This window comes from Plecotus auritus, assembly GCF_963455305.1.
Source record: "Plecotus auritus genome assembly, chromosome: 8".
NCBI lineage: Eukaryota > Metazoa > Chordata > Mammalia > Chiroptera > Vespertilionidae > Plecotus > Plecotus auritus.
Window position 1 is genome coordinate 6,506,693 of NC_137782.1, and position 26,622 is coordinate 6,533,314.

The window sequence follows — 26,622 nt, forward strand, 5'->3', positions numbered from 1 at the left end:
ATTCCATTTCCTTCTGGCCTGATGAGTTTCTGTGGGAAATCAGTCGCTAGTCTGATGGGGGTTCCTTTGTAGGTAACTTTCAGTCTCTCTCTGGCCGTTTTTAAGACTCTTACTTTGTTGTTGGTATTTGCCAATTTAATTATAATGTGCCTTGGCATCGGTCTTTTTGGGTTCATTTTGCTTGGGACTCTGTGAGCTTCTTGGATTTGTGTGGGTTTTTCTTCCCTATATCAGGGAAGTTTTCTGTCATTATTTCTTCAAACAGTTTTTCTATTCCTTGCTCAGTTTCCTCTCCTTCTGGAACCCCTATTATGTGGATGTTGTTTCGTTTCGTGTTGTCCCAAAGTTCCCTTAGGCTCTTCTCCTGCTTTTTAATTTTTTTTTTCTAGAAGCTGCTCTACTTGGGTATTTTTTCCTACCTTGTCATCTAGGTCACTGATGCAATCCTCTGCTTCTTCTAGTCTACTCTTGATGAGTTCTTTACAGCATCAATGTCATTTTTCATTTTTTCTTGGTTCTTCATTTCCTCTTGGTTCTTACTCATATTGTCGAATTTGTCTTCCATTCTTTTCAGCCACCTTATGACCATTTCTCTGAATTCTTTCTCTGACAGGTTGCTTGCCTCCATTTTGTTTACTTCCTTTTCTGGTGTTGCTCGCTTTTCTTTGATATGCAGGCTGTTTCTTTGTCTCCCCATGGTCTCTCTTCTCCGAGTGTCTGGTTATGTAGTTCTCTCTCTCCTTATCCCAGGCGAAATCTGACCTTTCTGTGGTGGAGTGTAGAGCTCCTCTGAATCTGTGTGTTTGTGCCAATTGGGGACTCGTGCTCTGGGGTTCGCAGCTGTTCAGTGGTGCCGCAGTTGTAGATTTTCAGGCTTCTGATAACATCCACTTTCCCCTTCAAGGTGGCGTCGTCTCGGCATCCGAGCCGGTGGCTCTGGGAGGGAACCCAGCAGCAGTGGGGGCTTCCCGGTCAGGGGAGCCCCATCCAGCAGTCCCCCAACTTCTCCTGGAGTATAGCTGTCCCTTATCTCACCAACAGACACTCCCTGTGTGACCCTCAGCTGTTCTTTCCATCTGCTCCGGGACAAGGCTCGGGATATGTCTGTCTATTCCGTCACCATTTTTTCCCCCTGAAAGTATAGTCCTTTTGATCTACCTCTGACATATAAATCTTGGAAATTAGGTTACAGTAAGTAATACTGGTGATTCCAATTTGAAACTGAACTGCTGGGCCTGGCCTCTAGGACCGCCACGCATCCTGGATGGGTCTGCCGCACGCTCTCCCTGGCCCTCCCCAGGGACCCTTCTCCCAGGCACTCAGTGCCGCACTAACTTTCACTCACCCGCTCACGCTCGCACTGAACTTGTTCACAAAGTTGCCAGCGGTGGTGGCCCATATATATATATTTTTTAATTCTCATCATAAACAAACTTTCTTATTTTAACTTTTTCATTTTAACTTTTTTTCCATAGGAAGTTGCAGATAAATGTACAGGGCAGGGGGTTGTGAGATGGAGACTCCTCCTGCACCCTTCACTCAACTTTCCCCAATGTTAGCATCTTGTGTAATTACAGTAGAACACCAAACCAGAAAATACCGTGTTTCCCCGAAAATAAGACAGTGTCTTATATTAATTTTTGCCCCCAAAGACATGCTAGGTCTTATTTTCAGGGGATGTCTTATTTTTCCATGAAGAAGAATACGGTACACATTTATTGTTAAATGAAAATAAAGGAAATTTATTACCTGTATACGGTACGGTAGTACAGTAGTTGTCAACACAAACCAGACAAACTGTGAATCCTACAGTATCAAGAATTTACTCATTTATTCAATGACAATCATGTCATCATCTTCTGGAACATCATCAGAACAATCCAATTCCTGAATTTCCTGGTGAATTTCTTGTGACTCCATTTCTTTCAGAATCAGTGGACCAAATCTCTCATGTTTAGCAATAGCACTGTCTTTAAATGAGTACTTCTTGTCAAGGTAGTCTGCTCGCAGTGCATTTGCAATGCAACTGTCAGTGATTTTCTCCCATGAATTCTTCACCCAAGTCACAACTTCTTGCAGTTTAGGTTTCACAAAGTTTCCACACTGATTTCTCTCCATTCTATTTTCAATGTAGTCATTAATTTCCATGCGCAAATTGTCTTTGAATGGCTTATTTATTGCAATATCAAGAGTCTGGAGGTAGGCCGTCATTCCTGCGGGAATCATTATCTGATCTATTTTTTTTTCGTGAAGAAATGTCTTCATGTCTTTAGCGCGGTGAGTGCTGGCTGCATCCCAGACTAGCAGACCTCTTTGGCTCCCTCGCATAACAAGCGGCAGCATTAAATCGACCCACTTCCTTATAACTGCTTCTGTGGCCCAGGCTTTTTCAGTTTCAAGAATAAAAACGCGCAAAACATGTTCAATCTTTTCCTTCTTGCCTTTAGAAATGTTTAAAGGTGGGATTTTAGTGCCATCCAGATGAATTGCCAAAATACAGGAAACACGTGCACTTTCGTAAGCAGTGGAGGGAATGTACGCCAAGGAGGCACCCCGCTGTTCAATTGTTGTTTGAGATGATTGGCCCATAAACACTGCAGTTTCATCCATAGCAATCATGTTGGAAAGATTGTATTTAGAGAAGTCAGCATCATCAATAAAGGACTTGAATGCAAGTGCTTGCTTAATAACTTGAGTATCTTCCAACCTAAACAATGTTGTAGATCTTCTTAAAGACAGTTCACTTCGCTGAAGGAAATTATCCAGCCAGTGTTGTGATGCTTTGAAGTCTTCGGGGGCTATGTCAAACTGTGGTGCCATTGCAAGGGCAAATTCTTGAATCTGAGCCCTATTCACAACCAAAGCCTTTGCTCTCCTGTCAACAACCCATTCACAGATCAGGTCTTCCAGCTCAGAAAATAATGGTTGCCGACCTGATCCACACTTGCGCTTTTTAGCATTTCCCTTGTCCACTTGTTCAACGAGGTTACCATACTCTGCTCGCCATTTTCGGACCAATCGGATACTCAACATCTTCTCTTTGCAGAAAGCAGTAAGATTTTGGCCCCAAGAGTCTTCCACGATTCCTTTCTTGTACTCCACGGAGTAGCTTTTTCTTTTTGCGCTCATTTCTAGGGGTAAAAAAAAAGGAATTGGGGTATCAAGGTGGGGGGAGGGGGATCACTCAAAATGACACAGGGGGGATCAGAGGGGGGAATCAAAATGGCACAGGAGAATCAGAGGGGGGATTACCATTTTAGTAACCCCTTTTGATCCTCCTGTGTCATTTTGATTGCCCCCTCTGATCCTCCTGTGTCATTTTAAGTGATCCCCCTCCCCCCACCCCTGTGCCACTGAACACCTTCACCCGTATCCCCCCTACCCCTTTATCAGACATTTACCCCCTGGGGCCTGCCTGGGGACTGTCACTGGGCTTGCTGGGGCCTGGATCTGGGCTGAGCAGGGTCTGCCACTGAGAACCTTCAGTCATCATGAAGGCGGCCGCGAGCATCAGGTAGTGTCACCAGAGACAGACCAGCACTCACCACCTTCGCCGCGTCCCGTCCGCTCTAATCCTCCTGTTCTTCTACACGCATCTGCGAAAGTCTCCTCCTCTCTCCCGCCCCGCGCTCACCGCTCACTCTGACCTCCACTCCGCCTCCACACAGCAGTGACGTCAGGACTCCGCGTAACGTCACTGGTTGCTAGACGCCAGTTGGGGCGGCCCTAGCAACCAGTTTACGGGAAGTTAATTTTCATTCTGAGACAGAGCCTGGGGGCCTTATTTTCGGGGGATGCCTTATATTTCACTAAGAAGGAAACCTGTAAGTAGGTCTTATTTTTGGAGGGTGTCTTATTTTCGGGGAAACACGGTAGGCATTAGTTCAATCCTTAGAGCATCTGCACATTTCACCAGCAAAATCATTTCTGATTTTAGTAGTTTGACTTTTCTCATTTTTTTCTTAGTCTAGCAGCTAGTCTATCAGGGGTGGGCAAACTTTTTGACTCGAGGGCCACAATGGGTTCTTAAACTGGACCGGAGGGCCGGAACAAAAGCATGGATGGAGTGTTTGTGTGAACTAATATAAATTCAAAGTAAAGGAGCGGAGGGGAGAGCAAGAGAACCGGATAGAACAGCCGGATCCGGCCTGTGGGCCGTAGTTTGCCCAAGGCTGGCTAGCTAAAAGTTTGTGAATTTTGTTACCTTTTCAAAAAGCCAACTTTCAATTTCTTTTATCATCTCTATTGTTTTCTTATTATCTATAGTATTTTATCTCCACACTCTAATCTTTATCATTCACTTCCTTCTGCTTTTGGGTTTAGCTTGCCCTTGTCTTCTAGTTTCTTATGGGATAAAGTTAGGATATTGAGTAAATGTGGATGTTTACAGCTGTTAATTTTTCCTATGGACACTGCTCTGGCTGCATCCTATAGGTTTTCATGTGCTGTATTTTGTTCTCATTTATATCAGACTATTTTGTAATTTCCCTTGTGATTTCTATCTTTTTTTAAAATATTTTAATTCCCACATATTTGTGAATTTTCCAGTTTCCTTCTATCTATCATTGACTTATAGTTTCCTTTCATTGTGGTCAGAGAAGATACTTTGCATGAATTCAGTCTTCTTAAATTTATTAAGTAGTGGAAGAAAGATGTCAGAATGTATGACAAAATTTCGCAGGTCTAGAAAATTATGAAAAGTGGGACTTATGTTATCTTCTTAAGTTTATCTATAAGCATTTCTAATTTTGGTCATTAATGATGGTAATTTGATGGTGATAGAGAAGTCACTGAAGTTGAAGAGGTCAAAGGTCATAGTGCTTAGGGCTTCACTGAGTATTATCACTTAAAGTAATTTATCTTCCTACATACTATATATTAAAAGGATAGTGTGCAAATTGACCATCACGCCCTCACAAGATGGCTGCCTATGACCAGGCCAGCAGGGGATTAGTGAGGGACGACCAAATGACTGAACAAGCAGGCTGCGTGGGGCGACCAGGCTGGCAGGGGGGTTAGTGAGGGACAACCAAACGACTGAACAGTAGGCTGCATGGGGCGACCAGGCCAACAGGGGGGTTAGTGAGGGATGACCAAACAACTGAACAGCAGGCTGCGTGGGGCATGAGGGGCGACCAGCCTGGCAAGGGTGGGTAGTTAGGGGTGACTAAGCTGGCGGGGGGGGGGACAGTAAGGGGAGACCATGCCAGTGTGGGGGGGCAGTTAGGAGCAATCAGACTGGCAGGGAGGGGGCAGTTGGGGTGATATGGCCAGCAGGTGGGGCAGTTAGGGTTGACCAGGCCGACGGGGGGGGGGGGGCAGTTAGGGGCAATCAGACCAGCATGCAGAGGCAGTGAAGGGCGATCAGGCCAGTGGGGGGGGTGAAGTTAGGGTGACCAGGCAGGCAGGCATGTGAGCGATTAGGAGCCAGCAGTCCAGGATTGAGAGAGGGATGTCTGCCTGCCAGTTTAGGCCTGATTCCCAGGACTGGGCCTAAACCAGCAGTCTGACATCCCACAAGGGGTCCCGGATTGGAGAGGGTGCAGGCTGGGCTGAAGGGACCCTCCCCCCGCCCCCCGTGCATGAATTTCATGCACCGGGACTATAGTTTAGGAATATCTGATGTCCTCTATTTTTCATAATATTCTTTAAGGATAATTATTTACTTTTCAGGTTATAAATGTTTAATAGAAATTAACATCTCAGGCACAAGAGAGAGAATGCTTTCTGTGTTTGTAATACAGAGGCAAAATAGAAAATCATGATTAATTTAAAACTTAGTTTCTCTGAACACATTACGGTGCATGATTAAAAAAAAAAAAGACCAACCATAAGTAACACTTTCTTTTTCCTATTCTGCAACACAACTATTTATTAATTATTTATTTAATTATTTACCCATCATTCAAAAGCATTTTAGGGCTCTTACTATGTGCCAAGTAATGTTGGTTGTGTTTAAGAATATTTGGTATTATAAAACTAGAGGCCTGGTGCATGAATTCATGCACAGGTGAGGTCTGGCCAGCCCACCCCGATCTGGGCCGATCGGGCCAGACCAGCCGGAGGGAGGAGATGTGGGAGGTTGGCTGGCCAGCCACACCCCTGATCAAACTCCTGGTCAAGGGGACAATTTGCATATTAGCCTTTTATTACATAGGACTAGAGGCCCAGTGCACGAATTCATGCATGGGGGGGGTTGTCCCTCAACCCAGCCTGCACTCTCTCCAATCTGGGACACCTCGAGGGATGTCCGACTGCCCATTTAGGCCCTATCCAGGTAGGATCAGGCCTAAACGGGCAGTCGGACATCCTTCTCACAATCCAGGACTGCTGGCTCCCAACTGCTTGCCTGTTTGCCTTCCTGATTGCCCCTAACCACTTCTGCCTGCTAGCCTGATCACCCCCTAACCACTCCCCTGCCAGCATGATTGATGTCTAACTGCTCCCCTGAGAGCTTGTTTGCCTCTAACTGCTCTCCCCTGCAGGCCCGGTTGCCCCCAACTTCCCTCCTCTGCTGGCCTGGTCACCCCTAACTGCCCTCCCCTGCAGGCTTGATCACTCCAACTGCCCTTCCTTGCAGGCCTGGTCCCTCAACTGCCCTCCCCTGCTGGCCATCTTGTGGTGGCCTGCTCCGGCCCGCGGGGCAACAACGAGGGCACGCAGGTACCACCTAAGAGAATGAAACAAACAAGGGACGCGAAGAACGGAGGCAAGACAGGGTTCTGATCAAGCCTCGTTTTTTATTCGAGCGTTGCTGTATATAAGCACTCAGGAGGGGAGGGGTAGGATAAGGAGTTGCCATGGGATGATTGGTTGGGGACGGGGTATCTGTCCTAGCTGATTGGTTATTCTGATGTGGGAGGTTCTTCTGGCCCTTGGCGCGCGCGGGCTTCTTTGGCGCGTGCGGGCTTTCTTTGCTCTTGCTCAATCAGGGAGTAGGGCTGACCAGGAAGTGAGACCGAACTCTGCCTTTATGGCTCCCGGCAGTGGCCATCTTGTGTCCACATGGGGGCAGCCATCTTGTGTGTTGGCGTGATGGTCAAGTTGCATATTACTCTTTTATTAGACAGGATACTTACAGATATGTACAGGATAGTATATCACATATTGTGTCACATACACAGAGCGTGGAGAAGCATATGATTTAAAAGAATAGTTTTGTAATTGGAAAACACGGGGGAAATACATGTTTGCATCAGTGACAATTTTTTTATTTCCAGCAACAGTGACTGCCTCTTGCTAACTGGATCAAAGGGGAATTTACTATAACAGCCTCAGTGCCAGGGATTGATCGGGCATCTGAGAGGTGAAGATCTACCCGACGACAAGGAAATCTGTTGCCTTTCCTTTCGTTATTTCACATCCAGATTATTTTCCACTTCTAATCAGAACTACTGATATATGGGAAGTTCTACTCTAGGCATTTCCACGTATTAATTTCACATGCACATGGAACTGGTGATGCAGGCACTGTAATTTTACATGTGAACTGAGGCACAAAGGTTAAAGAGAGACCTAAGGTCTAAGTGGTATAGCTGGGATTCAAACACCTGGACTCGTGCTTTCGAGCCTGTTCCTGAAACACTATTCTATCTTACTTTCCTGCAGTGTCTCTGAACCTACTTCTATTGCTCTCTGAGGAGGCATTTGGGTCTCCCAGTGTTCATAATTCTGCTTTTCACTTTTGAGTTTTGTCAGTTATGCTCACACGATGAAAGAAAAATGCATTTCCTTATCACTTTCTTTGTAAAGTATCACTTATTTGTAAGATGTCTGTTCCCATTTACAGCAGTGGGTTTTCGTATTTGGGTTGCATGGCATCTAAAACCCTTCTTCACAGCACCCCGATGTCATTAGGGAGAAATACCTTCCCTTGTGTTTTACACCACAGTGGGTGGTTTAAACACAGCCCCTGCCTCCCTCTACAAAGGCCAAGAGGGCCAGACTCTCACTCACTTTGACCCTGTGATAGCAAGAAGGGGGTCAGCTGACCCAAAGCCGGGGAAGCAGACTCTTTTCTAGGAATTTAAGACGCAATGACACTGACAAAGAAAGAATGGGAAGGCGATCACCGCGTTAATAGTGGCTGTATTGTTCTGGGTTCTCCAGGGAACCTGAAGCAACAGGATGGAGACAAAGAGACAGAGAGAGGGAGGGAGGGAAAGAGATGGACTGGTTTGAAGGAATCGGCTCACATGATCCTGGAGGTGCAAGTCCGAGATCTGCAGGGTAAGCCAACGCGCTAGAGGTGCGGGGAAGAGGTGTAGTCAAGGTCTGAAGGTGAACTGCTGGCAAAATCCTTCCTCGCTAAAAGGAGGTCAGCCTCTGTTCTAGTCACTGGAGAGGCCCCTTCACGGCATGGAGGGCAGGCTGCTCAGTGCAAGCCACTGACTTAAATGTTACTCTCATCCACAACACACCTTCAGCCAAACATGCAGATTCACGTTCAACCATAAAATATCTGGCCACCTGGCCCAACCAAGTTGACCAAAAAATAAACTAACATCACACCAACCCTCACGGGCTCTACACAAAGGCTGTGATTCTCCCGTCCCGCCAGGGTGCCTTTTCTAGTTTTCTTCCCCTTCGCAAACCTGCTCTCCCAGCTGCCTACCACCCTGCTTCCCCTGCCTTTCACATGCCTTCGTCCACCACCAGGGAAAAACACACCAGGGGATCAAGGACATACCAATGCACACACCTACTGAGACATTTTAAAATACTACAATAACAACTTTGACAAAACTGCGAGGTGGTTCAGTGGGGGTCGAGTCAGAAAGTTTGAAGACCAACAATTACAAGCATTATTGGATGAAGATGCGTGTCAAATTCAAAAACAACTTGCAGAAAGATTCAACATTGCTCAGCGAACCATTTCTGATCATTTACAAGCAATGGGAAAGATTTTAAAGGAAGGATAATGGGTGCCACATCAACTGAACGAAAGACAAATGGAAACCGAAGTCATCAGTAAAATGATGAAAGAAAGTGTTTTTTTGCATGGAATTGTGACTGGCGATGAAAGTGGATTTATTTTGAGAATCCCAAATGCACAAAACCGTGCGTTGATCCAGGTCAACCATCAACATCAACTGCAAGGCCAAATCGCTTTGGAAAGAAGACAATGCTCTGTGTTTGGTGGGATCAGGAAGGTGTGGTGTATTATGAGCTTCTAAAACCAGGTGAAACCATTAATACTGATCGCTGCTGACAACAAATAATCAATTTGAACCACACTTTGATCGTGAAATGCCCAGAATGTGCCAGAAGACAAGGCAAAGTAATTTTGCTTCATGATGATGCACCATCACACACTTTAAAACCAGTTAAAGACACGTTAAAAGATCTTGCTGGGAAGTATTAACCCACCCGCTGTATTCACCAGACCTTGCTCCTTCAGATTACCACTTGTTCTGATCGATGGCACACACACTTTCTGAGCAGCACTTCCAAACATACGAAGAAGTTGAAAATTGGGTCTCTGAATGGTTTGCCTCAAAACAAGAAAAGTTCTATTGAGACGGTATCCACAGATTACCTGAAAGATGGGGAAAATGTGTAGCTAGCGATTGACATTACTCTGAATAAAGCACTTTTGATGTTTCTCTTGAAATGATCGTGTTTTCTTTGATTACAAAATCCGCCATTATTAACTGGTACACCTAGTATTTTCAAACAACAATGAAATTGACTGATATATTCTACCTGCATTCTCCTTCAGTTCTATTTACAACTTGAAAAATTACCATGCTGCTTTAAATCTCCAAAAATTAATAGTAAGTTAACTAATTATTATTAATGCCTCTAAATATAAAGTAAGAGAAGACCACACAGTTGAAATGAATATCAATCAATTGTATGGTATATAGTTAAATAATTCCTCTGTGAAACAAATAGCAGGTCAATTTTCAATGAAATGGAAACCTTTAAAGATATATTAACTTCTTGTATTTGAAATATTTTTATAACCAAGTAACAATCTATAAAATGCATATTCATTCATTTACCTCCATTTTCTTTTTACTACATTCCCTCAGATCTTCAATTTCCTTCATCAGCTTTGAATTTAGAAGAGTACTGTGTTCATTCATGTAATCTATGTCTGCTTGGACCTTTGCATTAGCTTCTTCCCATGCTGCCTTTTGTTCCTCTAAATGTTTTATTTTATAAGATTTATCTTCAATATGCCATCGTAATTCCAGAATATCTCTCAGATAGGCCTCGTGTTCTAGACAAACAATTGTAAAAGCAAAAAAATCTGATTTTGAAATGCAAGTTTGATAAGGGATAAATATGAAATATTTTTGTTTCAGAAATTTTTATCTGGGAATCTTACCAAATATAAAATGTTATTTTATCACTGCATTATAAAAGATATTGCTCTCTGCATTTCTCACTGAAGGGATTAAAATATATGTTTTGTAAGTTAATAATTGTTTAGGTATAACTTGATTGCACCAAATAGATATCCTGGTTTATATATAACCATCTAACTTTGTTTTAAAAAGTCAGTCATTATCTTAAGTATTACCATTATAATCTCCATGATGGTTTTCTATTAGATATTCATCACACCTTCTCATTTTATACTGCATGCTTTTAAATATTTTATTTATATTTCCCACCTCCAGTGTAGCTGTGATGCATTCCATGCAATTTCCTTCAATTTTACAGATTACTATTACATTTCTTTGTCTAATACACCATTTAACCAATCACTGAGTTAGTAATATAATTTTCATTTTTATTGTCTTTATCTCCATTTTTGCTTTCTTTTAAAAAGTCTCTTAGTCCTTATTTTTATTTTCAAACTTCTATTTCTTGAAACATATTAAACATATTTATTTTATAATCTACTGTATAACCCAGTATCTGAACACTTTTTGAGTAAGATTCTGTTGTCTTTTTCTACTGATTCACACTCATTAAATCTGGACCTTTGTGTGCTTTATGTGCGTTTTATAATATTTGCTGTTAAGCAACTCCTTACTTGAAATTTTAACTGAGATAAAATGTATTCCTTTGGTAGAAAAAGATCTACTCTTACCTGAGCTTAGAGTGATTTTTATAGTTAACTCTTTAAAATATATTTTTATTGATTTCAGAGAGAAAGGGAGAGGGAGAGAGAAATATAAGCATCAATAATGAGAGAGAATCATTGATCTGCTGCTTCCTGCGTGCCCCCCGCCGGGGATCAAGCAACCTGGGCAACCTGTGCCCTGACCAGAATCAAACCCTGACCTCCTGGGTCATAGGTTGAACTTCAACCACTGAGCCACAGTGGGGCTATAGTTAACTCTTTAGAATAAGGGGTGAAAAAGAGCATAGACACAGTCTGGATTAAAGTCATTCCCAGCCTCGGCGCTGGGCCCATTCCTGCTGCTTCAGTCCTTCCCCAGAAGGAAGCGAACAAATGGAGTTCCAGCTGTGATCTCAGTGTCACTTCAAAAGGAGAAAAAGCCATTAACCCTCCGTGCAGCTCACTTTACTAAAACAACAAAGCCCAGGAACCCCTGGATACCGGTATGTTATCAGGCACCATCCGGGGGGAAATGTAAAAAAATACAAATAAAAATCCTGATCTTTTCTCGCCACTCCCTGAAATGTGTATGCCCTACCCTGGGGACTACAGTTTTAGACTCATAACATTCTAACAGGTGTACGTATGAGTTCATTTTTACACATTATTTGAATTAATGGCTGTTACCCCAAAGTAATAATGAATAACAGCACCCTCTTTTCTCTCAAAGGTGTCTTGGTTTAAATGCTAGGTTATATGAGCACCCTACTATAACCTATGTATAAAGCATATAAATCCTGAATTAACATTTTTACCACACAAACAACTTCCCGCCTTAGGCAGACACATATAGTCAGGCATGTTCTGAGAGACAGGCACAGTGTGTGCAGAATGAAAAATCGAATGCTCTTTCATACCTCACCATAGGTCCCTCCCTCTGGCGTCTAAAAGACAGCGTTTTCCTTTGAAACATTTGTTACCTGCGTGACTCTTGGAGACACCTGAAGTTTTACTGCCTCCTAGAAGTTCCCTATAAAACTTACTGCTGAGTTCCCCAAAGCAGATGGAGCAGTTGCTGAAATATCCCTTAGAACGCTCGTGTTTCACTATGTTTAAAGATGTGGCCAATACCACTAACTGGCAATCACTTTTAATTTCCAGTCCTCTAACACTATAGTCATTACATGAAGCAGGAGCCGCAAGTTTGCATGCCCTCTGGGTACCATGAATCCAAAGGAATTTCAAACAAACACCGATGACAGCAGATCCAGGTTTGCTCAATGCATTCCTTCCAATGACTAAGCATTGTCATTAATAGCACCTATTAGAAGGGCACCGGTTTGGATGCAAAATACCAGTAACAGGGTCACTAAAACAGACCTGATGTTTTATTCCGTGCTACAATGGACTACTCATGCCTGTGTAACAAAGTCAATGGCAGGACGAGGAAACGATCCTCATTATTACCTTTCTGCACAGCCATGGGCATTTCTTGAAGTCTCCAGATTGACCAAGAATCAATTGTCTTGTTTATCTTCTTCCTTCGTAAGTGCTGTCGTTTCAGAGCTTCTTCAGCTTCTGCGCGGTCAGTTTCTAGACTTTTGACAAGAAAAATGGCCTCTGACAGCAATGTTTCCATTTCCTGCTTTAATTCTGGACACTTCTCATCTTAAAATAGGAAAAGGCATTCACATTTGTTAATGAGTCAGCCTATAAACTGGGCAGTGGGAACATGAGTACTAATTGTATCACTGTATTTAGTATTCATATAATTAATAAGAGAATTTTAGAAAAACAAATTAGCCTTTTAAAGACCATTAGCTCTTAAAGACGTTATCACACAATCATAACGTTGATTATACATTTTGAAAGACAGGTTTTTAAATGGACATTTCATAAAATGATTAGAATAGCTAAATCTCAACTCATATCTTTCATGTATAATATCTTACCTGAAGAAAAAAACAAGTGCTCTGTTTATAAGCTGTATTTTGAAATTATGCTTGTGCTTCCCTCTCATTCTTTGAGAAAAGCGAATCATAACCATTACATCAGATACATATTGGACATCCTCAATGGTTACTAGAAACAAGACACTTAATATTCTTTATCTTATCAGTTAATAACATCCTTACTTAGCCTTGCAAAAAGCTTACTGTTGTTCCCAAATCCTACTTATTCAGTTATAACGCAAATTAACTCCTTTAAATGAGAGATATTTGTGATTCCTGGTCCATAGCTCTGGAGTGATAGGGGTTAATGTTAATGAAATCATTACCATGACTATTCACTCATCTGTTGACGTAAGAAATGGACAGAGAGCCTGTGAAGTCATAGGCAATATGCTCTCTCCCTGGAAACAGATCAGTAAGGAATACCGACACAGGCCACACCCTGGTGACCTTTATACTTGTAAGCCGATGGCTTTTGCCAGAACATGACGTAACCAGAAGACAAAAGCGAACACAGTCTCAAGAAAGGAAAAGCCCCAACGCGCAGAAGCAGAGGAGGAACAGTAAAGCCAGGTCTGGAAGGAAGGCAACTCACAGGCCTTTGGTGTCTTTCGGTTTGTGTTGGACAATAAGGACAGTCATTCCTACGAGAAGGTGGTGTTACATAACAGTTGTAAGTGGAAGCTGAGCAGACACGTGCAGTTTCTTCTTCTCACCTATGGTCTTGTCAAAGAAATTCAGCATCCGCCTGAGAAGAACTCTTAAAAAGCAGGTTTCTCTACTGCAAGGCATAATATTTTATTTTTCCAGACCTCTCCTTTATTTGGCCTCTATTCATTTGGTCTATAGCCTTCTTTTTTTGTTTATCAAATTCCACCACATCCTGTACACTTCATATTCTTAATTGTCTGCTTTGTTAGATGCCAATTAAGCACTGGGTTCTCCAGCCAACTTACTAGCCCTTCAATCTCTAGAACAAGATTTCAGTCTGAAACACATGATGAAGTTACTGGCACTGAAATTAAAGCACTTCTGATTAGACAGATTTCTGTCCGAAGGTGAGGTGTCCATTATGTTATTGCAAGATGTCTTTTTAGTGTTTCTATCATAGCATTTAAAAATAAATGCTGTGTATAACTTGGAGGGCCTCCAATTCATTGTATTAAACACCTCTCAATTTTTTTCTAGAACACTATCTCAATTAGTTCATACTGAGTGAGCAACCACCTTACATTTTCAGCGTAAATATTTACAATAGATTTTCCTTATCTTTTTAAAATATATTTTATTGATTTCAAAGAGGAAAGAAGAAGGAGAGATAGAAACATCAATGATGAGAGAGATGCCACTACTGGGGATCAGCCCGCAACCCAGGCATGTGCTCTTGACTAGAATCAAACCCGGGACCCTTCAGTCCGCAGGCTGATGCTCTATCCACTGAGCAAACCTTCCTTATCTTGATACTGTCTTACATTTTAGAGTCAAATGTACATGTTTATGATAAACGTAAGTGCAATTAATGTAATGGATATTGTGACTACTCATATATTATTTTTTTCTCTCAGCATTTATCACGTGAAAAATTAAGTAATAAGTGAGGTTTTCATCTTCACTGTAGACGTAAACAGTGAAAACAGAGGAATCAGAGCCTCACTGTGAATGACAGCTTTGAATAAAACATTCTTGCTTTTAAAAAGTCCTGAGTTTATTAGATGGCGTTCACTTAAGATGTTTAACAAATTTTTGTGGTAAGGAGTGGGGAAGAGTTAATATAATATCAAGAATATATTCAAATACACTGAAGAATTTTGACACACATTTTATTCCAGTATATGAATTATTTTACATTTTGTAAAATATTAATCTTGACAAGAATATTAATCTTGATTTTTATATATAGTGGAAATGTGATGTCCAATATGGTAGCCATGAACCCCATGGGACTATTTTCATTGAAATCTAAGTTAAAGTCAAGCTTAAAAAGTAAATGCCTCAGTCTCGCCAGCCACATTTCCAGTTCTCAGAAACTGTACGTGGCTGATGTTCTATTGGCCAGTGTAGACAGAGAAGACTCTGATTCTCACAGAAAGCCTAATGCACAGAACTGGAATCACAGTTAGCTTCGGGAGAGGTGCGCCGGGGTCATCTACACTCAGGACCTAGACAAGTACATCCTATATGATAAAAGGCTAATATGCAAATCGACCCAACTGCGGAATGACTGGTCACTATGATGCACACTGACCACCAGGGGGAAGACGCTCAATGCAGGAGCTGCCCCCTGGTGGTCAGTGCACTCCCTCAGGGGGAGCGCCACTCAGCCAGAAGCCGGGCTCACGAATAGCGAGTGCAGTGGCAGTGACGGGAGCCTCTCCTGCCTCTGCAGCAGCGCTAAGGATGTCCAACTGACGGCTTAGGCCTGCTCCCCGCACCTAAGCCGTCAGTCAGACATCCCCTGAGGGCTCCCAGACTGTGAGAGGGCGCAGGCTGGGATGACGAACACCCCTAGGTGCAGGAATTTCGTGCACTGGGCCTCTAATGGCACATAACAGTCATTAACAAATATTTATTGAACAAATGTCTAATCAAATTATGTAGGAGGCTCTGTCCTCTCTGACACACTCATAAGAATTAGAAAGCCGTTAACATTATGAAGGGAAAATGAGATCTCCATGAAGTCAGTGAGCTTTTGAATGCAGCTGCACTGATCTACGAGTGCAGTCCAGCTTTACCTCTTTCTTCCTTGAGTTCCACCTCTTCGCTGGGCTTCGCGACCCTCCAGTCTTTTTCCCAGTCTTTTTCGGCAGCCCTGCGCCTATGGAGCGGGAGAGAGGGAACCAATTACTCCAGGAGGGCTGTACTTCAATTCAGTAAAACAAACGTTAGGTGACACTCTTGCATTGAATTGGAAATGTGTGTGGTGAAACTTTCTATATACATACTAACTCTACTCTCCTGGAGATTCACACAGCAACGTTTTAATAGACAATGGGCTTAAAACTTTATGGTAAATTAATAGAAATCTAAAATTTGTTACAAATGGTCTGACATTTTTAAAAATATTTTTTTATTGATTTCAGAGAGGAAGAGAGAGATAGAAACATCAATGAGAGAAAATCATTGATCAGCTGCCAACTGCACACCCCACACTGGGGTGGAGCCCTTAACCCAGGCATGTGCCCTGACCAAGAATGGAACTGTGACCTCCTGGTTCATAGGTTGACGCTCAACCATTGAGCCACACCAGCCAGGCATAAGGAGGTAATAAAGCAGTTTGGCTAAGTGAAATAAGCGATTATTCTAGAAAAATTAATGGTACTAGACAAAAAGCTGTTCCTAAAGTGTTAACTAAAATTTTTATTGGTAGTTCATCTCATGGTAAAATTGCGTAACATGTAATGAACCTAAAACAGTTATATTTTAGTGCAAAAAATTTAAATTTAAAAGCTATCAAGACTACATTATAAAATTTCCAAAAGCCTCCTAATATTTAAATAAAAAAAGGGGGATAGTAGAAGAATATCATGTAAGGAAAAATATCCTGTAAGTAAATTACATCTAGAAAATTTTTACTTTAGAAAATTAACTTTAATTTGTAATGCTAACAGCAAGACACCCATGAAAAACACACATGGTGTCTAAACAAGCCAAAGGAAAATTGTTTGGGCAAAATATGAAAAAGGATCCCAAGTCAAATTTATAGAAAAGATTCCTTTATTAACTTTTGGTCGAGAATATGTTTGTATATTTTCAGAAAACACCTCCCAGACCATGTGGATTCCTGCAACAGAGAGGAATTGACAGGACTGTTCCAGCCATGAAGACAGAAGAGAAACAGTCCAGAGATGGAAGTCGCTGACGACGCCTTGCCATACTAGCAGTCAGCAGCTGTGCATCGCTGCAGGTTGCCCAGGACCAAACCAGAGAGGGTTGGACCTGCATTATCACCATTTGTCCACCATCCAGAACTGAAATATCATCGCTGACATGTACACATAAAGAACTGTTGGACATTGAAATTGGGACTCAAAAGAACTGTTGGCCCAGAAAGAAACTCACTACAGACTGATTCATTTGCCTCCCAGCACAACCATTATTGCTTGTCTTATTTTTGGTTCTTATAAGTGTATTTCTAGTATCACATGATCTCACTCATCTAGGGGAAATAATGAACAACATAAACTGATGAACAAAAACAGACCCGGAGACAGGGAAGCATCGATGAGACTGTCAAACCTCAGAGGGAAGGTAGGGGAGGTTGGGGGTAAGGGGGAGAGATCAACCAAAGGACTTGTATGCATGCATATAAGCCTAACCAGTGGTCACGGACAACAGGGGGGTGGGGGCATGCGTGGGGAGGGGTTTGGGATGGGAATGGGGGGATGAGGACAAATATGTGATACCTTAATCAATAAAGAAGTTAATAAAAAAAGAAATTGATATTTCCTAAAGATTTGCTATTGAAAAGGGGATTTTTAAAAAGTTAAATATGCTATTTTTCTAATTTCAGTTTAGCAATTTCTGGGGAATCAATATGAATGACAAGGAGCAAAAATACTATTTCAGATTTGAAGTTTAAGGTTTTAGAAAAATGTACAAATTAAAATGTTACTTCTTTTCTAAAGACTCTTTTAGCTAAAGTCCTGTATGTTGAATAACAATATATTTTTCATTATCAGTATCAGTTCTTGGATCCTAGATTACATTTCATTGTATTTAAACAGAAAGTGTTTTTTCTCTAACAAAAGTTATAAGAAAATCAGTATAAACAACAAAGCAAGGAGTTTCATTTTTATTAAATTATCATTTTTCTTATTAAAGGAAGCTGTATATCTGACTACCATTTACTATCTCTGATGTTTCATTGTTATTCTTCAATTTATTTAGGAAAGTCTGTCTATTCTGAGGTCAGAAATATATTCATTATATGTTCTTCCTTAGTTTTAATTTCATTTAAATACTTCTTTTAAAAAAGATAATGTATTTTTCCTTGTTTGCTTTTAAAAACAGAAAATAAATTATCCCAGCATCTTTATTAAATAATGCTCTCCCCACTGTTAGCCTCGGTCTATTGGGGTTACTGTTGCTGTTTGTTATGGGTGGTTGCTATCTATTTGTTTGATGATTCTTTTAAACACTTTGTGTAACATCCGTATTCTTTGTCACGTGTGGGCCACTACAGGAAGTGTTTCATTAGCTTACTGGTGAGCTTCTGTTTTGCCTGTCAGCTTACATAACTAGAGCCAAAACAGAGAATGGCGGGGGGGACGGATACCTCCCAATCTTAACAGATGGGCTCTGTACTGGAGTACTCCTTCGATGCTTATCCAGGCTGTTCATCTCTTCCTCTTACCATCTATTCTTGCCTAAAGGTTAGCCACAGGTCAAAGGTCAGGGTCTTCTTCTTGGTTCTCCCCCGTGCATGTGTCCAGCATTGGTCATCTGTGTGCATTTCTCAACCCTCCAATATACGTGAGGGCTCTGAAAAGCCTCATTTCCTCAGGTACCCTGTTCTCAGCCTCTTCTTCCCCAGGCACTCTGGTCTGTCCAACGCTTATCAACAGCCTCACACAGTGGTGGCAAGGACAGGCCTTTAAGCGCTTCCAACGAACACTCCCTGCAAGTGGTCAGACAGGTCACGGCACCGGAACACAGTTCTCCTAGAAGAAGGCCCCTGTCGTTCCCTCTGACACTTGCACAGCATCACCAGGGCCGGCAGCCCTCTTCGGGGCCTCCACTGATCTGGGGGCTAGAGGAGGCAAGGAGGCGATTTAAAATGCCACCGGGGTCTCCTAATAAAACGCAGCAGACTTTCTTCATTGACTTTTCTTCCGTGGTTGCAGTGAGTTTTTTACTAGATTATAGATTTTGAAAAAAGTTGATTCTGACCAATTTTGCCAAATTTATAGTTGCTTAGTGGTGATACAGAGCTCTGGAGATCCCTATTCTGTCATTTTCCATGATATCCTAATTCTTAAATTTTTAAAAGATTATATTTTAGTATCTAATATGAAAACATCTGCTTTCAATTTTCTGTTCCTTTTGAAATAAAACTCCTCTAAGCATATTAATCATCAAAATGTGAACATGAACAAATAAAAGAAGCATGAAAGGTTCTTACCATTCTTCCAAAGAAGTTTCAAACTGTCAAAATAAAAGATCTCAATCAAAATCAAATTTTAGACAGCTCAGAAAACAATAGTCAACTTAACTTATACTTGAACTCACTGGTAAAATTGTAACTACACTCCACTTCACATACCCCATTACATTTCTTTCAAATTATATACTCTGTTGTTTCCAAAACAGTTATATACTTCTACTACCTACTCCTATGCTTTCCTTATTACTCCCACCTGATTGTTCTCACCTTTCATCTGTGTTTCTAAATCTCACACCTTTAACAGGACCAGTTAAAATGCCCCTTACTCCCAAAGGACCTTCCACACAATCTGAATCCGTGACAGCCTTTGAACTTTAATATATCACAAGAGTGGAAAACACACAATTACATGAGTTCACAAACTCTTAGTTTTCCATAGTATTATTCTTGTCTTATCCCTCTCCTGGACTATACACTCTTCGGAAGGAGACTTGTTCTATGATATATTCTAAAAGAACTGTGGCCAAAACCGGTTTGGCTCAGTGGATGGAGCGTCGGCCTGTGGACTGAAAGGTCCCGGGTTCGATTCTGGTCAAGGGCATGTACCTTGGTTGCGGGCACATCCCCAGTGGGAGGTGTGCAGGAGGCAGCTGATCGATGTTTCTCTCTCATCGATGTTTCTAACTCTCTCTCCCTCTCCCTTCCTCTCTGTAAAAAAATCAATAAAATATATTAAAAATAATAATAATAAAAAAAAATAAAAGAACTGTGAGCTTTAAGAGGCATAAGTTACTAAAAACACAAGGACTATATAGTCTGAATGTTACGGGTTTCGCAGATAATCTCCAATTCAAGATGTGAGATTGGGCATATATCATTACTTCTCTTCAATTCCCACGTCATACCAACATTTCTGGAGAAGAATATATATGTATGTCAATAAAATTATTGGGACGTATATTTTAAAAGAATACCCAGAAATAGAAGGTAATCTGGTGAGACTGATAGTGAAAACAGAGCAAAGACGCGTATAGCTCAGAGGACAAGTGGAGATCCTTTCAGGGGAAATGAAAGGCTTCTCTGGAGAACTCTTGCAGAATTCCCAGATTGTGAGAATAAACAGGTGATAATCCAAGCTAATAATGGAAGGGTGGCCTGTGGTAAGATGAGCAGGAATTATTGCTTCCCCACCCCCCTCAAAGAATCCAGAATAGGTGCTGAGAAGTTGCCTCCTACTCGTTGTCATGAGAACTCTCTCACCACCCTGGAGATCTGCCTAAGATGGAAAGGTTGTCTAATAAATATGGAAGTTATGGTTCTAGAAACAAAACAGAGCCTACCGAACTAGCAAATTTTCCCCTAGGCACAAACAGGTGGGAGGGAAAACAAAGACAGATTTCACCAATGAGTGAAAATATCCCAAGATGCTACAAATTCAAATGTAAGCTTATTTAGGCAAAAGTTGAGGCCCTATACTCTGTTATAATCTTACTAGAGGCCCAATGCGCGAAATTCGTGACGAGTAGGCCTTTCTTCCCCCAGCTGCCAGCACTGGCTTCCCTCTGGCACCTGGAATCTGGGCTCCCTCGGGCTGCTGGCAGGCACCCGGGACCCAGGCTTCCCTTGCAGCCCCAGCTTCATCTGGAAGGTTGTCTGGAAGGACGTCTGGAAGGATGTCTGATCTAACTAGCATATTACGCTTTTATTATTATAGACTAGAGGCCCGGTGCATGAAATTCATGCACTCGATGGTGGATGGTCCTTCAGCTCGGCCTGTACCCTCTCACAGTCCAGGAGCCCTTGGGGGATGTCTGACTCACAGTTTAGGCCCGTCAGCAGTCGGACATTCTGAGCGCTGCTGCTGCACTCGCCAGCCATGAGCCCCGCTTCTGGCTGAGCAGCACGCCCCTGTAGGAGCGCACTGACCACCAGGGTGCAGCTCCTGCATTGATCGTCTGTCCCCTGGTGGTCAGTGTGCATCACAGCGACTGGTCATTCTGCCATTTGGTCGATTTGCATATTGGCCTTTTATTATATAGGATGGGACCACTGTCCTATACACAGTCTGTCATTGACTGAAACATTATGCGGCTTACGACTATATGTTAGAGAACCAATAATTTAACATTAAGTTTTCATCAATTTGTCCATTTTTTTGCATTTACCTCATACTAAGTTTTCTCCTCTAAACAGGTTTTGGTATTTGCTATACTACTGAAATTTTCTTATGCTGATAGTAGATTCAATGGAATCTACAAAACACTCCTCTTGAGACTAAATTCATCTACATAAAAAATGTTGTTAAGTGCAACTGTTCGAAATCCCAATGGGTTTTTGCATAGAATATGACAAGTTTATTCTAAAATTTGTATGTACCAAAGATAGCCAAAGAAGTCTATAAAACCACAAAAAGAATGGAACTACCCTATCAGGTATCAAGACATTATGAATCATGCAAATCAGTGGAATGAGATATTGTAATAGAGAGTTAAATTAACAGGTAAAATACAGCAGCTAGAAATAGATACAATCATTATGAAAATTTGATATATGATCAATATGGTATAGCTGATTTCTAAGAAATGACTGGATTTTGTAATAAAATTGATGTTGAGAAAAATAATTTTCATGTATTTATAAATGAAAATTGCTATTTACTCTATTCTTACACACAATTTCACAATGCTAAACAATTAAATCTCTAGTGGAAAACTTAAAAAATTTACAATTAAAGAAAATATTTTCTATGACCTTGCAGTATGGAAAGATTTCTTAAACAAGATGCAAAGCACTTAAAATAAAGGAAAAATGATAAATTCAAATACATTAAAATTAAGAACTTTTTAGTAAAACATATAAAGTAAGAAAACAAGTCAAACTTAAATATGTTTAAAACATACATAACAAACTAAAGATAATAATTTGTTCCTACAAGTCAATAAGAAAATACAAATAAGCCCAAAGAAAAGAGGCAAAAGATAAACAAGCATAGAAAGGAATGAACATTCAATAAGTATATTAATACAAGTATATTAACATGATATAAAATAATTAACAATCAGAAAAATATTATATTTTGGTTTTTGAAACTGGTAACTCTGAGACCTAAATAGTGCAAAAACCTACAATTAGGCTGATTTATATGATAGTTTTAAGAAGCCACTTGAAGTATCACAAGAAAATCAGGAGGAAATTGGTTAAGAGACATTTTAATGAGTTATGACATAATTATCCAAAATTTTAAAAGTCCTCAATAAGTGAGTAATGCCTAATTAATATTCTGTTTGATTCTCTATATACTGTAATTCAAAATGGCATAATTTATACTTATAAAAACAGATTACTTAAAATTTTAGAAATATTTTAGGATAAAATATCAAGATCTTACCCTGGCAATATTTTTGTAGAAGTGATGAGCATTAAAGAAAAATTATTTCAATCAGTATTTGATCTGTTCCCAATGGACTAACTGATAGATTGCTATATAAGTTGTCCCTAAAGATTCATATCTCCTGGTATCCACATCTTGTCTAATACTCTATTGCAGCGATTTTCAACCAGTGTGCCGCAAGAATTTTTAAAATATGCAATACCTGAGTACAGTCAGGAGCACTGACCTCTTTTCCCTTAGATTGTCAAAAACAAACAAACACAAAACAAAAAAACACACAAAACAACAGCCAACAGAGCAATAGCCATCCGGTGTGACTAAATCAAAATTATAACTATTTTTTGGTCAGAATGTTTTGGAGTGCCGCAGAGTTTTAGTGATCAGTTAAGGTGTGCCATGAGGTGAAAAACACTGCTCTACTGCATTAACGGGGGCCGGTGATGTGTTTTGCTTTGGCCGGTGGGACTTCAGCAAACTTAATACAAGCAAAGCTCTGTAGGCACTTGCCCGTTGAGTTCTGTCCTCTTGAAACACTCTCCCAGCACTGGGCATGTGAGTGAGGCCATCTTTATCAGGACTCCCAGTTGAGTCAGCAGATGTGTGCATCCATATTATTGGCCCCCCGGCAAGAACCAACAACATTTCCCAGCTGAGCCCAGAACAAATTGCTCAATTGTAACCAAAATAAATGTTCGTTCTAGCCACAGAGTTTTAGCGTGTGTTTGTATATATGTGTATAGCAACAGACAACAGGAAACACAGTGGTTACTTTTCTGAAGGCATTTTCAATAGAATAATGGAGAAGAAATGAAGACTGCAATGAATAAATAAGAGGGAAGTGAGGAATCAGAAATACTAAATTTAGACAACTCTTCAGATATTAAGCAGAACTGTAGGAGAAACCGGGGGGGGAGGGGAGACTATATTTAAAGGTATGTATGAAATAAAATTGTTTTTCCTTGAAAACAGGAGAAACACCATATTTTTAAATGTGAAGAAGTGAGTTTTTTAAAAAATGGAGATTTGGAAGATGGTGCAAAAAACACCTGATAACGAGGTGCTTGCCCGGCGGAATGCAGGGGAAGGCAGCAGCCACTGGTGAGGGAAGGGCATCCTCTATGGAAGGACAAATAAGCAATGTTTGTGGGATTCGGGGACGTGCATACGTGGAGTAACGGGAGGACTTGGAGGTATTTCTGTCACTGTATCTCCCTTTTGGGGACAGGTAAAAGAGTAGTGCGGTGGAGGACTTGGGAGACCCAGACAAAGGAAGGGATTGGAGTAGTTACACCAGAGAATAATACTGGAGAAAGTTCTGGCTAACGAACAGAATAATTCCAGAACACTACTGAAGGTCCTATTAAGGTTGGAGACCACAAATGTATAATATCTCAACTCTGAATTATTGTGTAATGCTCTCTCCAGCACTATTCAGCTCAGCTGGCTGGGTGTAGCAGGGGAGGTGTCAGACCATCAGAGAGATCTCTCCAGGGTTAGTATTTTTTTAGACTAGAAGGATAATAAGATAAAGAAGTAAAGGACCAAAGTAGTAAAGGACCAATTTAAGAGATGAATTGATTAGGCAAGGAAATAAAGGACGATGGGAATGATAGAATGGGATATGTCAGGACTTGAAGTGTCCTTAAATTTCAAATGAAATATAATTGATAACAGAATGAGAGAACTCAAAGTATCAGAAATTGGGTCAAGATGGTCAGATGATTAAGTGGTAGGTTTCAAAATTAAAAACAAATATGAAATGTGTAATCAAAGCAAAGTTTTCCAATTAGAAATATGAGCATTTTCACAATCATGTGTTTTGGTCCTCCTCACTGACATCTCAGGGACAGAGGAGCACAGCACAGTGATAAACAGGATGGTCTTAGATCTCAGACACGCCTGGCCTGGATGATGGTTTTGCCATTGACTGTGAGACCTTGGGGGAAATCAACCTCTGAGATCATTTCCCTCCTCTTCATTTCCTTACAAAGTTTCAATAAGGAGTCAACAAAAGCATGCATATTAAGCCTATGATATATAGTAAGCACTTGATAAAGTTTTATTGTCATTGCTATAGATGTTATTTTTGTAAAATATAATATTTACATTTTAAAGAATGATTTCTAAATACAGACAGTCCCCCGAGTTAGGATGGTTTGACTTATTATATACTGACTTTATGATGGTACAAAAGTGACACACGTTCAGTAGAAACTGTACTTCGCATTTTTCATTTAAATTTTTTCCTGGATTAGCCCTCGCTGGTTTGGCTCGGTGGATAGAGCATTGGCCTGCAGACTGAAGAGTTCTGGGTTCAATTCTGGTCTAGGGCACATGCCTGGGTTGCGGGCTCGAACCCCAGTGGGGGACGTGCAGGAGGCAGCCGATTAATGATTCTCTCTCATTGTGGATGTTTCTCTCTCTCCCTCTCCCTTCCTCTCTGAAATCAATAAAAATATATTTTAAAATAAATAAATAAGTAAATAAATATTTTCCTGGATTAGTGATATATGGTAAGAGACTCTCTTATGGTGCAGCAAACCACAGCTACACAGTCATGGGGGGTAAACAACCAATACTCTACAGTGTACTCACTGTGTTAGAGGACTCTGCCCAACTATAGTGTAGTATAAGTGTTCTGCGCATGTCGAAGGCAGGCTCGGCTAAGCTATAATGTTCAGTAAGGTAGGTGTATTAAATGCATTTATCGGGACGTAACCCCATCAGAGGTCAAGGAGCATCTGTGCTTTCTCTCTATGCCATTCCTTTACATCATGGCTGCATCTTAATGACTTGAATTGATTAAATAAAAAGTTTCAATTCAGTAGAGATCATTCCAAATTAAATAAAAGACCTCGAGTATAACAGAATAAGGTGGCAGAAAAATAAAAGAAAGCCTTCATTTGCATGGGAAGTTACCCAGGCTATTATTTCCATCATTTTGGAGTGTTTTCTCATTCTTCGCAAAAATAAATATAGAGAAACATTGTTCGAGGTAACTACTCTGAAGAATTCTCTTTTCAAGATTCAGAACTGCAGTGAAACTGCTATGAGTGGATGGACAGGCAGATGGCAGATGCATTTCTGCTCATCAAGGGCTCTACAGCTTTTATCCCGACAGGAAGGAGACCGCCGTGGCATCAGGAGCAAACAAACCATAATGGTTGATCCAAAAAAGATGGATCTTTCACTCCTGTGATGTATTTCATACCCACAGTAGATGCCACTTTTCAATGACTTACAGAGCTTTATCTCATAAAAGATTAAAATCACCCTGCTTAAAAATGAGCAAGCGAGATACCAAAAGGAGACTCCATACCCATCAGCAGTCGCCCAGCCCTAGGAAGCCATCCACCTGTTTTCTATCTCTACAGACTGGCCTATTTTTGACATTTCTATTAATGGGATCATATAATGTAAGGTCTTTTGTGATTATGGCCATGGTTACACTGCTCTGAAAAATACACTAAAAACCACTGAATTGTACACTTTAAAAGGCAAACTTTATGGCATGTAAGTTATCTCAATAAAGTAGTATTTAAAAAAAATCAAGCAGCCTGTAGAGAAACATTAACGGACAATTTTGACAAAAGTGAAACTGTTGCAAATTAAAAGAAGAGGAAACATCACCTTCTTCCTGTCCTTGACCCCACCCCGTCCTATCAAAATTGCACTCATCGAGTCCCCAAGAAAAGCCTACCTTCATCCCAGGAAAACATCACTGTGGACGGAACAAAGTCAAAGGCGAGAATCTTGTATTTTCAGACTCGGGGGCCTTAGCAGGAGACAGTTAAAAAGACCTGTACTTGGGCAAACACCCCCTTCTCTTGTGCTGCCTGCTGGGTGCTTCAGGGACCAGTCTGTCTTCCCACCGCACCAACTTTCCAACAACTGGGGTATGAAAACATGGGATTTAAAGAACTGAGAGAGGTCATTAAACCCATTGCTTGCTTTGACTCCTCACCATAAAATCCACAGTAATCAGATAATCTGTGACTCAGAATAAGAATTATTCGGTGGCCAGAGCCGTTTGGGCTCAGGGTGTGACCATATTTGGAGACAGAGTCTGTACAGAAATAATTAAGGAAACAAGAAGTCACTAGGGTGGGCCCTAATCCAATAGGACTGGTGTCCTTATGAGAAGTTTAGACACACA

The 26,622-nt window shown here is 41.0% G+C and overlaps 1 protein-coding gene across 1 annotated transcript in view; it reads right to left on the bottom strand.

Annotated features, from left to right (window-relative positions):
• The window catches only part of CCDC178 (coiled-coil domain containing 178), a gene marked incomplete at both ends in the record, with an annotated part of 121,113 nt that overhangs the window by 84,242 nt on the left and 10,249 nt on the right, over positions 1–26,622 (bottom strand). Inside the window, 3 exons of the mRNA XM_080683765.1 lie at positions 10,008–10,228; positions 12,488–12,688; positions 15,705–15,787. Coding sequence (XP_080539891.1) covers positions 10,008–10,228; positions 12,488–12,688; positions 15,705–15,787 — 505 coding nt within the window. The remainder of the gene's footprint in view (positions 1–10,007; positions 10,229–12,487; positions 12,689–15,704; positions 15,788–26,622) is intronic.